General features: G+C 43.9%; 1 protein-coding gene across 1 annotated transcript in view; it reads right to left on the bottom strand.

Moving 5' to 3' along the window:
• Positions 1 to 3,056: 3,056 nt before the first annotated feature.
• The window catches only part of mta2 (metastasis associated 1 family, member 2), a 32,285-nt gene continuing 22,276 nt past the window's right edge, over positions 3,057 to 13,065 (bottom strand). The window contains exons 9-18 of the mRNA XM_085267534.1: positions 11,776 to 11,964; positions 11,559 to 11,633; positions 11,402 to 11,460; positions 10,338 to 10,438; positions 9,953 to 10,092; positions 8,707 to 8,935; positions 8,475 to 8,564; positions 6,188 to 6,306; positions 5,746 to 5,888; positions 3,057 to 5,499 (exon numbers count right to left, since the gene is read on the bottom strand). Coding sequence (XP_085123660.1) covers positions 5,346 to 5,499; positions 5,746 to 5,888; positions 6,188 to 6,306; positions 8,475 to 8,564; positions 8,707 to 8,935; positions 9,953 to 10,092; positions 10,338 to 10,438; positions 11,402 to 11,460; positions 11,559 to 11,633; positions 11,776 to 11,964 — 1,299 coding nt within the window. The 3' untranslated portion in view covers positions 3,057 to 5,345. The remainder of the gene's footprint in view (positions 5,500 to 5,745; positions 5,889 to 6,187; positions 6,307 to 8,474; positions 8,565 to 8,706; positions 8,936 to 9,952; positions 10,093 to 10,337; positions 10,439 to 11,401; positions 11,461 to 11,558; positions 11,634 to 11,775; positions 11,965 to 13,065) is intronic.

Raw genomic sequence — 13,065 nt, 5'->3', positions numbered from 1 at the left:
CGCTCAGCGTCCCGCCTCTCAGCACAAACGCTGCTCAGGTGCGCTCGGCTCTACGTCACAATGACGTCTGCAGGGAGCGCTTTGCTGTGGGCCGGTTGGTAACCGTGGATTAAGTAGGGGTGACACCCCTGATTTACATCATACAACATTTTGCGTTCATGCAGCAACAACGAAACAGGAAGTAGTTTTTATTCCACCAGTGTGATGTTCAGACTTCAGCTGTGCATTTGATGCTAAAAACTTTAATTACATCAGCAGGTTATTGCAGGAAATGAAAATGCAGTTACAGTTAAGCTTTCTGCTCCACTTTGTTATGTTGCTGTTTTCAGCTATGGTCCATTACTGTGGATTAATGATGGTCCTCTGTATCTTTGCTAAAGGAGCAATAAAGGAAGCATTAAAGCGCCTTTCCTTAATATTTGGAGTATTGGAACACTCTTATTATAGACGCCACACAAGTCCTTCTGGGTCACGTCTCTCAGTTAGGAACCTTTCTACAGGTTATTGGAACACAGCCCTGCTCCTAAAGACCAGAGCCTGATCTCTGCTACAGGTCTGAACATTAAAGCCATCTGAAGGTCAGTGTACAAAGTCTTTCCACTCAGAGTCTAAGCACCTTTGGACATTTCCTTGGGCACTGACAAATTCTCTCATGTTTCTGGTGAAACTAGTGAAATATTTCATGCGGCTGAGCTGATCTGAGTGAAAACACTGCAGAAAATCTAAAACTCTGGTTTATGTGATGGTTCTGGTGTCTGCTGCAGGTTTTCCTGCTCCGTGCCCTCCAACCAAGGCTCTCATTATTTCCCTGTGATGCTGAAATCCAATACTTGAAAACAGTCAAAGTTGTGCAGGCTTCTAGTACGTCACAGAAACCTGTCTCCTCCAGGAATCCTCTAATGACACGCCCATTACTGGAAGTATGGAGATGGGAAGAGAAAAGGAGTACAGAGGACTGATTGATCACTGAGGTGGTGTGAGGTGAACCACCTGCAGCTGACTGTGGCCAAAACAAAGGAGCTGGTGGTGGACTTTGGCAGAAACAGATCCCTGTCTGCATTGGTGGGATTGATGTCGAAATAGTCACGTCCAGAAGTATCTGGGAGTTCATCTGGATCACAAGCTGGAGTGGTCTGCCAACAAAAAGGGCCTGAGCCAGCTTTACTCTCGATGAAGGCTCAGATCCTTCAGTGTCTGCAGCAGGCTGCTTCTAGCAAGTTGTTGCAAGCAACATCGTCTTTACTGTGGCGTTCTGAGGTGCAGGCATCAAAAATATTTCCACACGTCCAGTCCGATATACTATTTGTAGTTTAATGTCGAAATTTCGACTTTAATCTCAAAATTGACACAATTCTTTTTCTTAATTTGGCCCCAAGTGCTCTCCCAAAAGCCACCAGTTTTTTGGGAAAAGCTGGAACGTGTGGAAAGTAAATGATCAGAGTGATTTAGTGGTCATTAAAATGTCCATAATATGCAAATTGATGATGATTCATCTCATAAATCATGACATACTGCTTCATATCACCAGTTTCCCGCCCTCTCAGATCCTCATCTGCTATTCATCTTACTGTTCCTGACGTCTTCTCCCTGTGGGGAACAGAGCCTTCAGTGCCTCTGCTCCTGGGCTCTGGAACTCTTCCTCCAGCCATAAGAAAGCTGATTTTATCTGTTGTCAAGTTCTGTTCTGCAATTTTAACTTATTTTATGACTATTGCTCATTTTATTAATTTTGTTCTTTGTAAGGTGACCTTGGGTTCTTGAAAAGCACCCTCAAAAAATGTATTATAATTATTTATAGGTTAAATGAATGTGTTTTGCAGTATTGCATTGTTTAGCAGAAATAACCCATCTCTGCTATCAGTGCTGAATCTTTGCTTCAGCTCACATGTACAGAACTCTGTCTTCTACTCTGCATTGGCCTGTTTAAAGGTCCCACTGAAGTTCAGCTTTCGCGCTTTCTTATATCAACTTCAGGCTTGTTTGTAACAATGGTGGGGAAATCATAGCAGAACAGAAGAGACTGCAACCTTCCCAGCCCCCGAGGCAGTGAGAACACCTGAGTCGCATCGTTTCTACCATCAGGTTCCAGGCAATCTGCTTTTTCCTTAACCAAAGAAAAAAATTCTGTGATCACCACTTCAGTTTTCTTTCAGGGTGTTTGGGATGTTGCTAAGCTGGCCCGTGGCTTCGTTCTCTGTAAGAGCAAAAAGACTTTAACTACCAAAGCTGTCGGCCTTTCTCGGAGAGGTTGGCGCTGGCTATCGCATTAACATCTCTTTAATCTGTTGCATTTATTATTAAAGAGCAAAGGAACATGCCTCACCTGGCCATGAAGCTGCTTGTCAGTGAGCGAATTACTTTTGAGCCAGTGCTGCCGATCAAGGGGTCACTGTGGAAACCCTCGTTCTCAACTGATCACATTCACAAGGTTTCGAGAAAACCTACTGAGCGAGCGCAGAACCCCATCAGCGATTAAAGCTGAAAGTCTGCACTTCAGTCACAAGCTGTTTCATTTAAACCCGTCTGTGGTGATATACAGAAGGGAAATTACAAAAATGTGCAATGATCAGAAATCTATGGTCCTGATGAAGAAATGACTGAAGTCATTGCTAAAACTGACACTTTATATTCAAGTGGCACCTTTGAGGTTTTTATTTACAGTGGTGTGAAAATGTGTTTGCCCTGATTTCCTATTTTTCGTATGTTTGTCACATTTTTGCTTGGACCAGTTTGCAGTCAGTCATGACCTCCAGGACGTCACAGAGAAGCAGAAGCAAGAACACACAGCGGGGTCCTGTCAGACTAAACTGGATAAAAAGAAACGTGACAACAGTGTAGGTCAGAATGTGGTCGGCCGCTGTGTCTGTAAGCTCCCAATGTGGCGTGTGGGACAGGACTCGATGCTCTTTACATGTCGATGTATAAAAATGGAGAAATGCTTGAAACATTTCCAAGAGGAGGCCTTTGCTGTGTACCAAGAGGATGAAACCATAATCAGGCCGACAGTGTGAAAAGCTCCAGCTGTTTGATGTGAGGCAGCAGATGTGAAAGATGTCTGACCACGAAGAAAAAAAAAATCTTTATTTTTTTTCTTATCAAGATACATTAAAGGATACAGAGACATCGGAATAAAAAACACTTGAGAAAAAGTTTCACTTGTGGCATGTTTGTCTCTCCATCATTAAAAAAATCCACACCCTGTCCCTTTTGAAGGTCAGTCCTGGTTAAAAGAAGCAGTCCACCCACCCGATGAAGAAGAGATGCTTCACACGTACAGTAGCCTGTTAGCGCAGTCTCCTCATTAACAGAGTTACACACCTCAGATGTACAAAATTAAAAACAAACAAACCAAAACTAAAAGTTTTCAATATTCCACTTCTGCAGTTTTCTTTACACACATTAGCATTTGCTACAAACTTGACAATTCAATTTCTTTTTTGAGAGGAAATATTACAAAGCTCACATCGGGACCAAATCTGCTTAAAAAAGTCATCACTGCCGCGGACGCAGAGGAATCGTAAGGATCCAACAGCTCGGTTTCAGCACTCTCCCTCCGATAAAGGTACAAAGAGAGGGAGGAAAAGAAAAACCACAAACAGCAGAAGAGTCCTCCGCACAGTCCTCACATCCCGTCAGAACCAAAACATCAGCACATGTACAGAACAGGATGAAGGCTGCATGAAGACAAAGGGGTCAAAGGTCAAGGTGTGTTTCCCATTTGACTCCACTCCTAGAGCCCCGTGTTTTTGCATACATTTTCTGCTTGATTCGACCCACATTTATGAACTGACCACTAACATCAGGAACACTGTCCTGTTCCTTCAGACTGTCTCGCTGCCTGTTCTCCTGCACATTATGGCTTCGTTTTGGACTTCTGCAGAAATCCCACACATGATCTCAAAGCCAAATTCATGATAACTGAGTTGTGAGTAAGCAGCCTCTGTTGTCGGCTGCACCTCTCCTACTGTATGTACTAACAATTTACAGTAAGCAAAGCACAGAGTGGCTGTTGGAATAAAAACCTATTTCAAAGAAACCTGATTGGCTGCTGCCCAGAGTAGTGATTTACCATTTCCTCTGTACAGACGCACTGAGTGAGGGGAACAAACTAAACCAAAAACAACTGCAGACAAAGTCTTCAGTGTTTTCAGTTAGTGCTTTCAATCAGCTCAAACTCTTATTTTGATACAGAGGGTTCAATAATGGATGGAGCTCCAGAAGAAGGAAACAGGTTTGTATGAGGCTCCGATTCTGCGTCTTTGTAAAGTCTAGGTCAGACCCTGTGACATTTACACACCGTTCCAGTGGGTGGACAGGTGTGCACACCTGCATCTCTGAGGTTTGTTCCTAAAATGAGAGAACTGAACGTAAAGTCAAGTGTGTTGAACGTTTCCAGGCCTGAATGACAGACTGCAGCCATGGAAAGAGTTACAACACGCAGCAGACTAACACCACATTTCCCTCCATCACCACAGCCCACCCGATGATTCTGCTCTGCTAGGATGGAGGAAAGGAGGCTCGAGAGGAATCCTGAAACCGAGGCAAACTCTGGGCCTGCTCAAGCTGTCCTACAGTCCTGTAAGGGTGTCGCCCCTTCAGTGATGCATATATTTACACAAAGATAAGAGACGGGAAAGTCAAACAATGTCTGCTTTATCACCATTGCTTCAGGAAGAAAAATATATGAATTTAAATGACACATTTAAAAGCAGGGCAAGTGTGAGTGTGAGGGCTCCATCACGCTGGCTGCTGCTCTACAACAAACTGATGTGACATCTGCTGGTACGAGATGCTGCTCTGCTGTCACTTCAGCCAGTCGTGCCTCTCAGCATTTGTGCCATTGCTGCTGTGTGTTGGATTTTAACACTATTTTAATGACCAGAGCACAGCAGCTCAGAACCTCCGAGTGCACAGAACAGACTGGAAACTTTAAAAAAGGATCTGCTTCTGGTTTTGAGTTCTCCTCCGATAGTGGCGACGCCTACCACTCAGGACAACACTGCACTCTAAGTTCTGGTATAAATGGTACGGAGCCGAGGCAGGGTTACCATTGGCGACCAATTCAGCATGTATACTGGAGCCCTGAGGGTTTAATGTGTGCTTACTGAATAGGTGTGTGTGTGTGTGTGTGTGAGAGAGAGAGACAGAGAGAGAAACACATTAACTTATGGGAAGTAAAAGAGGACTAAAAGGAACATGACACTGAAAATGGGGGAGGAAAAAAAAAATAAAAAGACTACTGTATGCTGTACTGTGCTGCCTATAAGTGATGGCTTAAACACAGCCCCTCCCACTGCCCACCCCACCCCCATGTCCTGTTAAAAGACCACCCTCAGCCCTCATTTTCAGTCCTCCAGGACGATGGGCTCGCTGGTGTTGGAGGGGACGAGGGGCATGGCTAGGGAGCGTGGCGGCGGCGGCAGTTTGATCCGGACCAGGAGGTGAGGTTTCCTTGCTGCCCGGCGCATCTCAGACTGGGTGAGATGTTTCCTCAGAGCCCTGGTTCACAGAGACCAGTGATAAGAACACACATCCACTCTGACACAATAATGCTTCAATTAGCAAAAAGGTTGCTAACACTGTGTGTAGCAAGGTGTGTGTGTACCCAAGTCACTCTGATGACACCCGTCTGTGTGTGATCCTGCTGACTGTGCATGTCTGTGTGCTAAAGACTGCTGGCTTTAGTTAAGTTGGGGCATTGATGATCTACTGTGGTAAATCAGGAAGTGCTGTGCTGCCATGTACCTGGTGTCCTTTGTGGCAACAAACACCACAGGGTTGGGAGCTTCTCCCTGGCTCACTTTCTGCCGCTTGATGACAGACTGAGAGGTGGTTCTCATACCTGAAGTATATGGCCTCCCATTGGCTGGGTATGGCACTCCTGCAGCCTGTGAACCAATGAAGAAAACAACAATTGATCAGACTGCAGTGCAAAAAGGAAACACGAGAGTAAAACATGCTGGCTTTCCACCACTTTTTGGATTTAATGATGCACTACTATACTACAAGCTGCCCAGCAGGCCCCAACATAACATGCAAGAAATTAGCAGCCATTAGTTCTGTGAGGAGTGAAATTACATGCACACTCTGAGGAAAAGAATGAAAACAGGCAGCAGATGAGTGTGTTGTAGCAGTTACAAAAGGAGCATATTTTCTTAAATATAAGCTATGTGAGAAGAACACTGACGCTTTCAAAGCTTCTCTTCCCCAGCAGGCTCTGGCCCACTCGAGGCTGGTTGGCCTGGTTCCTGTTGATGGGTGTCGGGGGTCCTCTGGTTGCCTTCAGTTTCAGAGGAGCAGAGATGGCTGCGAAGACAATTCAGAGAAGACAAAAGCAGCAGGGCAAGTTTATCTCTTTAGCATCTTTCAAAAACAAGGCCAACAAACAGTGTTTCTAAGACACTCAAGGCTTGACGAGAGAAAAAAGGCTGATAAGATTTAGTGACTTACTCTGTCAATAAATATCCTGAAACACACAGTCTCATAATCACCATTTAACAATATAAACCTCAGGCTACAGTCCCACACAGCAACACAAATCCATATCCTTAAGAAGACACACGTGATGCTTGTCTTAGCAGTAAGGTATGGACAACGCCGACAACGCACAAATGAAGACACTTTAAAGCGATCGTCATGGTGATTCTACTGCTGCAGCCAGACGGCTCATCAGTTTGGTACCTGCTGAAGTTCAGGGTCTGACTGCTGACCTGGGGTCTGCATTCACTCAGCTTTAGCGTTACTCTGGGTTGTTGGCTAGCCTAGTGTTAGCATGGTGTCGGTGCAGGTGCTTGCAAAGAGCTGAAGGTGTTAGCAGCATAATAGAGCTGTTTCTACTAGAGCAGGGCGATATGGCCAAAAATATTTATCACGATATATATTTGAAAATTTGCGATAACGATATAACCGACGATATAACTGATGCGAGACAAAATACAACTCCACAACATTACTAGTGCAAAAAGACAACCTTCCATTTATTTTCACTTAAACAAGAAGCTGGTTTTTATGTACATTAAAGCTTTATAAAAATGTAACAGTGCAAATGCAAATTCCTTGCTGAAAGTTTAACCAAAAGGCATTTCCAGTAGAAATGGGCTGACATATCCTGAGCATAACCATGTATAGTATCCACTGAAGTTAAAAAGAGGTGCTTTGCGACATTAAACTGCAGTGTGCAGTATGTATTTTTCGGACCATAAGGTGCAAGGGATTATAAGGCACATTAAGCGAAACAAAGCAGTCAGATAAATCAAACTTTATTAAACTCATTCTTCTTGCTTCCTCCACTTCTGTACCTTTGATTCATTAATGTTGAATTCTCTGGCAGCTGCTCTATTCCCATGTTGTTGCAGTGTTAATGACTAACCTCGTATTGTGGATGGAGTTTGGTCCGTTTACAGTATCCTGCCATGCGATTGCATTTGTCTCTAACCATGAAGAACCTTAACGTTAACTTTTATAAGTGGAAAAGTGTTAGTGTTCGTCCTCCAGCTTCACTGTTTATGTCATGCTAACATAGCTGTGTCGCTAGCGATCACGTAGCACATCATTATATACCAGCTAGCCCAACTTCAGTAACCCTACAAACGTCACTGCTGTTTAGTTTCCTGTCTTCATTTATGTTGGAAGTGATAGCAGAGCTGTACGTTTGATTTTTTTCAGAAATCTCTCAGTCAGAACATGCAATATCATGCTTAGGTAACTAGCGAAACTAGCGAGCTAACTTCCGCTAGCTTCCTGCTAACTTCTAACTCCGTTAAATGTAATACATTTTGTTTTCATGGATGCCTGGAAATTAAACTTTATAGTTACACCTGGTAAAGCAGCAATGCTGATCGTTTTATTAAAGATGAAAGAATTTAGACAGTTTTTAACTCTAAGTGATGCTGCAGTGTTGTTTGACCTGAAGCATACGGAGTTTAGGACCCAGATTACTCCCAGATTTAAGAGCATCTTAGTCCGACAAATATGACAATAACGACGGCCGCTTGCATGTTCTGCAAAAAAATGTGCTTTGTTGTGTATCTGACAGACAAACACCAAACCAGTTCCACATCACGGAAGTTGCACCATTTTTACAAACCAATTCTGGTTCATCTGTTTCACTCAACAATCGGCCATGTGCGTATGAAAACAAAGGCACTGCGCATGCGCGTTTTACTCCCATTCTATCACGATATTTCATTTTCCTATCGTTGCCTAACATTATACCGGTATTACCGTGAACGGTATAATATGGCCCAGCCCTAGTTTCTACTTTACTACTGTGCTCTCGTCCTTTTGTGCTATAAAAATTAAAGTAGTCCAAATCACACAAACTGAACTCAGCTGATTGGCTGAAGGCACACTAACCTACATGTGGCATCACAGGCAGTAGAGGACTTTAATAATTACATGTGGTATAATCTAAAGGAAGCATTAACTTGGAACAGCTTCATATTCAGTGCGCTGGTCACATTCTGTGTTCTTACCCAAATCCTTCACTATGGTGGCCAGTGACTGTCGAGGCACCAGCTTGCTCTTCACTGGAGTTTTTGTGGCTTTGGGCAGCCTGATCATACCTGAGGAAATAAAAAAATAAACTCTGTTGAACTCATTTAAGGAGGTTTGAAAACATCACTGAAGGACAAAGCTGTCAAACTTGCTGCTTTGTTAGTAGGTTCAAATGAGCTTAGAAGAAAGAGGGGGTGAGTGTGCACATACACTCAGCCTTGACAGCGTTGGCGTTGATGGAGGCGTAGGGGCGTCGAGCAGCACGTCGAGGCTGCAGAATGTCTTCGCACACCCGCCGAGCAATGCGGGTGAGCTTGGTGGTCTGCAGGATGAATGTCTGGCGGTTCTTGGCCAGCAGCTTGGCTCGACCCTCGTTGCGGGTGAACGGTGACATTCCCTGTACCTCCTGGCGTGTCATGTGACCACGAGGGCCTGACTCCTGGACGGACAGAAAGAACAGATTTAGTCTTAAGGAGGTGCAAGACAGCCCGAAACATTCCAAGTCTGCTGATTAGCTCATGTGGATTTCTTTACTGCTTTTCATTCAAACTAGGGCTGCCACAAACGATTATTTTGATAGTCGACTAGTCACCGATTATTTTTGCGATTAGTCGACTAATCAGATCATCATCCATTGGACGTAAAAGTACAGCTTATTGCACCAGCAGCATCTGCTCTTATATAACTATCATTAGCTTACAGCTTTAAGTGTTTAAGGTCTGTGCTAACTAAAAATAAAGACAAGATGATAGTTAATTGAATTCTAATTAAATGTGCAGATTGTTTCGGTGGAGTTTAATAAACTCAGCCGATTTACTCAGGAACAAATAAAATACTGAAAAAAGCCAAACAATAACATTTTTAAGTTATCTAAGTGACTTGTATATGTTTAACCTGAGTAGGGCGGTGGGTTTGAAAACGATCTGCCGGGAGTCCGGTGCTCTCATGGCCCCCGGCTAGCTATCGAGCTAGTGGGTAACAGACGCCTCCGAAAACGTCGGAGCGCTTTTGAAAATATGTGGTGTCTTGATAAACTGAGCAGATATTTGAGGTTTACACAGCTACATTCTTACCTGAAAATATGTTAAACGTTTATTTTGTGACCCAGAAAGAATAATAAGAGTAATATTAAAACTAACTAGCTGCCGCCATTGTTGACAACTGCGCTGGGCCGCGCTATGAATTCTGGGACACAGTTTCTTCTTCTTCGGGGTTTAACGGCAGCTGGCATCCTTGTACATGCAGTGCTGCCATCTTCTGTTTCAGTCCATTATTACACTCTTAAATCCTGCTACTTATTCCTGCTTTTGGGATCTTACAAAGCTTCAAATGACGCGTCGACTATTAAATCAGTCGTCGACGATTTTGATAGTCGACGTAATCGTGACTAGTCGACTAATCGTGGCAGCCCTAATTCAAACACATTTCTAAAGAAAGAGCCGATGGGGAGACTTACAGAGCCAGCTCTAGCAGCACCCTCAAGCTGTGTGGGAGTCTTCAGACCTCCGTACTTCTTCCAGTAAATCCAACAGGAGGCGCACAGTCTGCACTGCATATTTGGGGGACCCCAGGCGTACCACTGAGGAGACTGAGCCGCTGGGTTGGAGACAAACGATTTAGTGAGTTAGCACCTGTATCTGTCAGGTCCAGGTGCCTCGATGAACACCTGCCAGTAATACATGGGTCTTCTGTGATCGCCGGTAATCAGAACAAGTTGGTGGCATAAGAAAGAAAGACTGTATTTACATCTATTTTAATGTGTCCGTGTGGACAGTCAACACTCCCACTGCAAACGAGTGTGGTTCAGACTTTATCTAAACCCAGCCTGTGTGCACACTTACTGTGGCAGCTCTCACAGCTGAGTCCCTTCTGAAAGCCTGCCGCTCCGTTCATCCCAGGCTTGCTGCTGGGCACCATGATCTGGTTGGGGTTGGGTTTGGTACTGGTGAAGGAGGACAGAGTTATTCAACAATTAGTGAAGCATGTTCCATCATGTGGTTCAGTTCTCCTACATACAGAAAGGTGCTGGTTTACTGCCTCACATCATAATACCTCATGGCTTATTTGTTAGAATGCTTCTGCGTTAAACACAGTTTTTAGATGTTTGGCTTTTGTTACATTTGTAACTTGTATTTATTTTAAGCTGTGCTACTATAATATCTTTATTCATTAATCCAAAAGTGACATTTTAATCTAATTAAATCTATGGTAAGACTTTAATGACTGTGGCTTAAATAGCTAATGACAATCACAAATCCAGCATCATATTTCCCAACATCTACCAGAAAGGACAATGATAAAGTCTTTACTGTTTGAACAGTGTTTTCATTCCTTTATTCAATCAACACTTTGCTGGGGCTCCTTAAACATCTGCCCAACTGATTGTAGCATAAATGGACCGATTAGCGTGATCCGTGGCCAGCAGACTGACGGACCACTGTTCTCTACATGAGCTCTCTATTCCCACGCCTAGCTGCAGCCACTTTGCTGAGCATGTCTGTGGTAGCTCTTGATACTCTGACAACAGTCCCAGTCCTCCCCTTGTGAAGCTTGCAGACTCAGCCGGGGTTCAAAGCGATCCAAGGCGGTCTGAAGGTGTAACGCCAACAGACTGCATGCCATTGGCTGCTGAGTGGCATCAATGACTCCTGAGAGCATCTTTTTCACAAAAATAAATCAACGCCATGGTTGAAACCCGGCGACACAAAAACAGAACGCTGCGGTCACAGAGTCTGACAACAATCACCTCGACGTCCTCCTTTGTTGTGACGCTGGTGTTGTATACAAATGGTGTCATGTGACCTCTGGCTGCGTTGCGATAACAACCCAAAGCACATTAGGTGGTCCCCAATAGTAATGGTAAACTTGTAAACTAGTAAACTTGATAGCTGTCATCAATACTTACTAGGTAGGGATGTACACCTGCTTCAGCTTGCTGTCTGCTTCTGCTGCTTTCAGTCGTTTCTGAGAGAAGACGTGGAGAGAGCGGGAGATTTTTGTTGAAAACAAAACGTCTGAAAGTGTTTGCTGATGCCGTTAAACACAACATGCTGTCGACAAACCTGCTGGATGTAACGGTCAGTAGTCTTCCACATGTAGTAGAACTGGACCACACTAGCTAGGGATTTCCAGGGCAGCTGAGGGAGAGAAGGGAAACATCTGCTGATCCCAGGACTCAGAGTGCAGCTTAAACTTCCTCTTCAGCACTGAATATCTGTATCACTACTGTTCAAATGCCCACGTGAATAATGTGAGAGAAAAACACTGAGGAGAGCTTACAAAGTCCTGGCGGATGTCATTGAAGTCTTTGCCGTATTTCTCCAGCGCCTCCTCAAACAGCATGGCCTCAGAGGCGCTCCACTCCTCCATCTCATCGCGGCAGAGCACCGGACCTCCCTGAGGAACCAAGGTGGACATGGCTTTGGCCAGGTCATAGTTGTTCTTCTGCAGTGTGTCCATAGCATGGAACTAAAGGCAGAGACAGGGAGTAAGACGACTGACCAAAGTTTTCCATCGCACACAAACAATACAGAACCCTGCAAGTCAGCTGTTGTGCACTAGGGCTGCCACAAACGATTATTTTGATAGTCGACTAGTCACCGATTATTTATGCGATTAGTCGACTAATCAGATCATCATCCATTGGACGTAAAACTACAGCTTATTGCACCAGCAGCATCTGCTCTTATATAACTATCATTAGCTTACAGCTTTAAGTGTTTAAGGTATGTGCTAACTAAAAATAAAGACAGGATGATAGTTTATTAAATTTTAATGAAATTTGCAGATTGTTTCGGTGAAGTTTAATAAACTCCTTGCTATCTAAAATATAACAGGACACTGGAGTATATTCTGGAGCATCTCACACTTCTGATAATCAGCTGTCTGCTTGACGTTTATTCAGCTGTGTAAAAACTATAACTTTAATCTCAGACAAACTGATTTACTCAGGAACAAATAAAATACTAAAAAAAAAAAGTCAAACAATAACATTTTAAGTTATCTAAGTGACTCATATATATTTAACCTGAGTAGCGAAAGACGGCGGTGGGTTTGAAAACGATTTGCGGGGAGTCCGGTGTTCTCACGGCGCTAGTGAGCCTAGCCCCCGGCTCGCTAACGAGCTAGTGGGTAACAGATGTCTCCGAAAACGTCGGAGCGCTTTTGAAAATATGTGGTGTCCTGATAAACTGAGCAGATATTTGAGGTTTACACAGCTACACTCTCGCCTGAAAACATGTTAAACGTTTATTTTGTGACCCAGAAAGAATAATAAGAGTAACATTAAAACTAACTAGCTGCCGCCATTGTTGGAAACTGAGCTGGGCCGCGCTATGAATTCTGGGACACAGCTGCTTCTTCTTCTTCAGGGTTTAACGGTAGCTGACATCCTTGTACATGCAATGCTGCCATCTTCTGTTTCAGTCCGTTATTACACTCTTAAATCCTGCTACTTATTCCTGCGTCTTTTGTGATCTTACAAAGCTTCAAACGACGGGTCGACTATTAAATCAGTCGTCGACGATTTTGATAGTCGACGTAATCGTGACTAGTCGACAAATCGTGGCA

This window comes from Mchenga conophoros, linkage group LG3 (genome assembly GCF_057382185.1).
Source record: "Mchenga conophoros isolate Kocher_MC1m ecotype Shallow Benthic linkage group LG3, M_conophoros_male_GT1.1, whole genome shotgun sequence".
NCBI lineage: Eukaryota > Metazoa > Chordata > Actinopteri > Cichliformes > Cichlidae > Mchenga > Mchenga conophoros.
The sequence above is the reverse complement of the archived record's forward strand: the minus strand, read 5'-3'. Positions and strand labels throughout refer to the sequence as shown.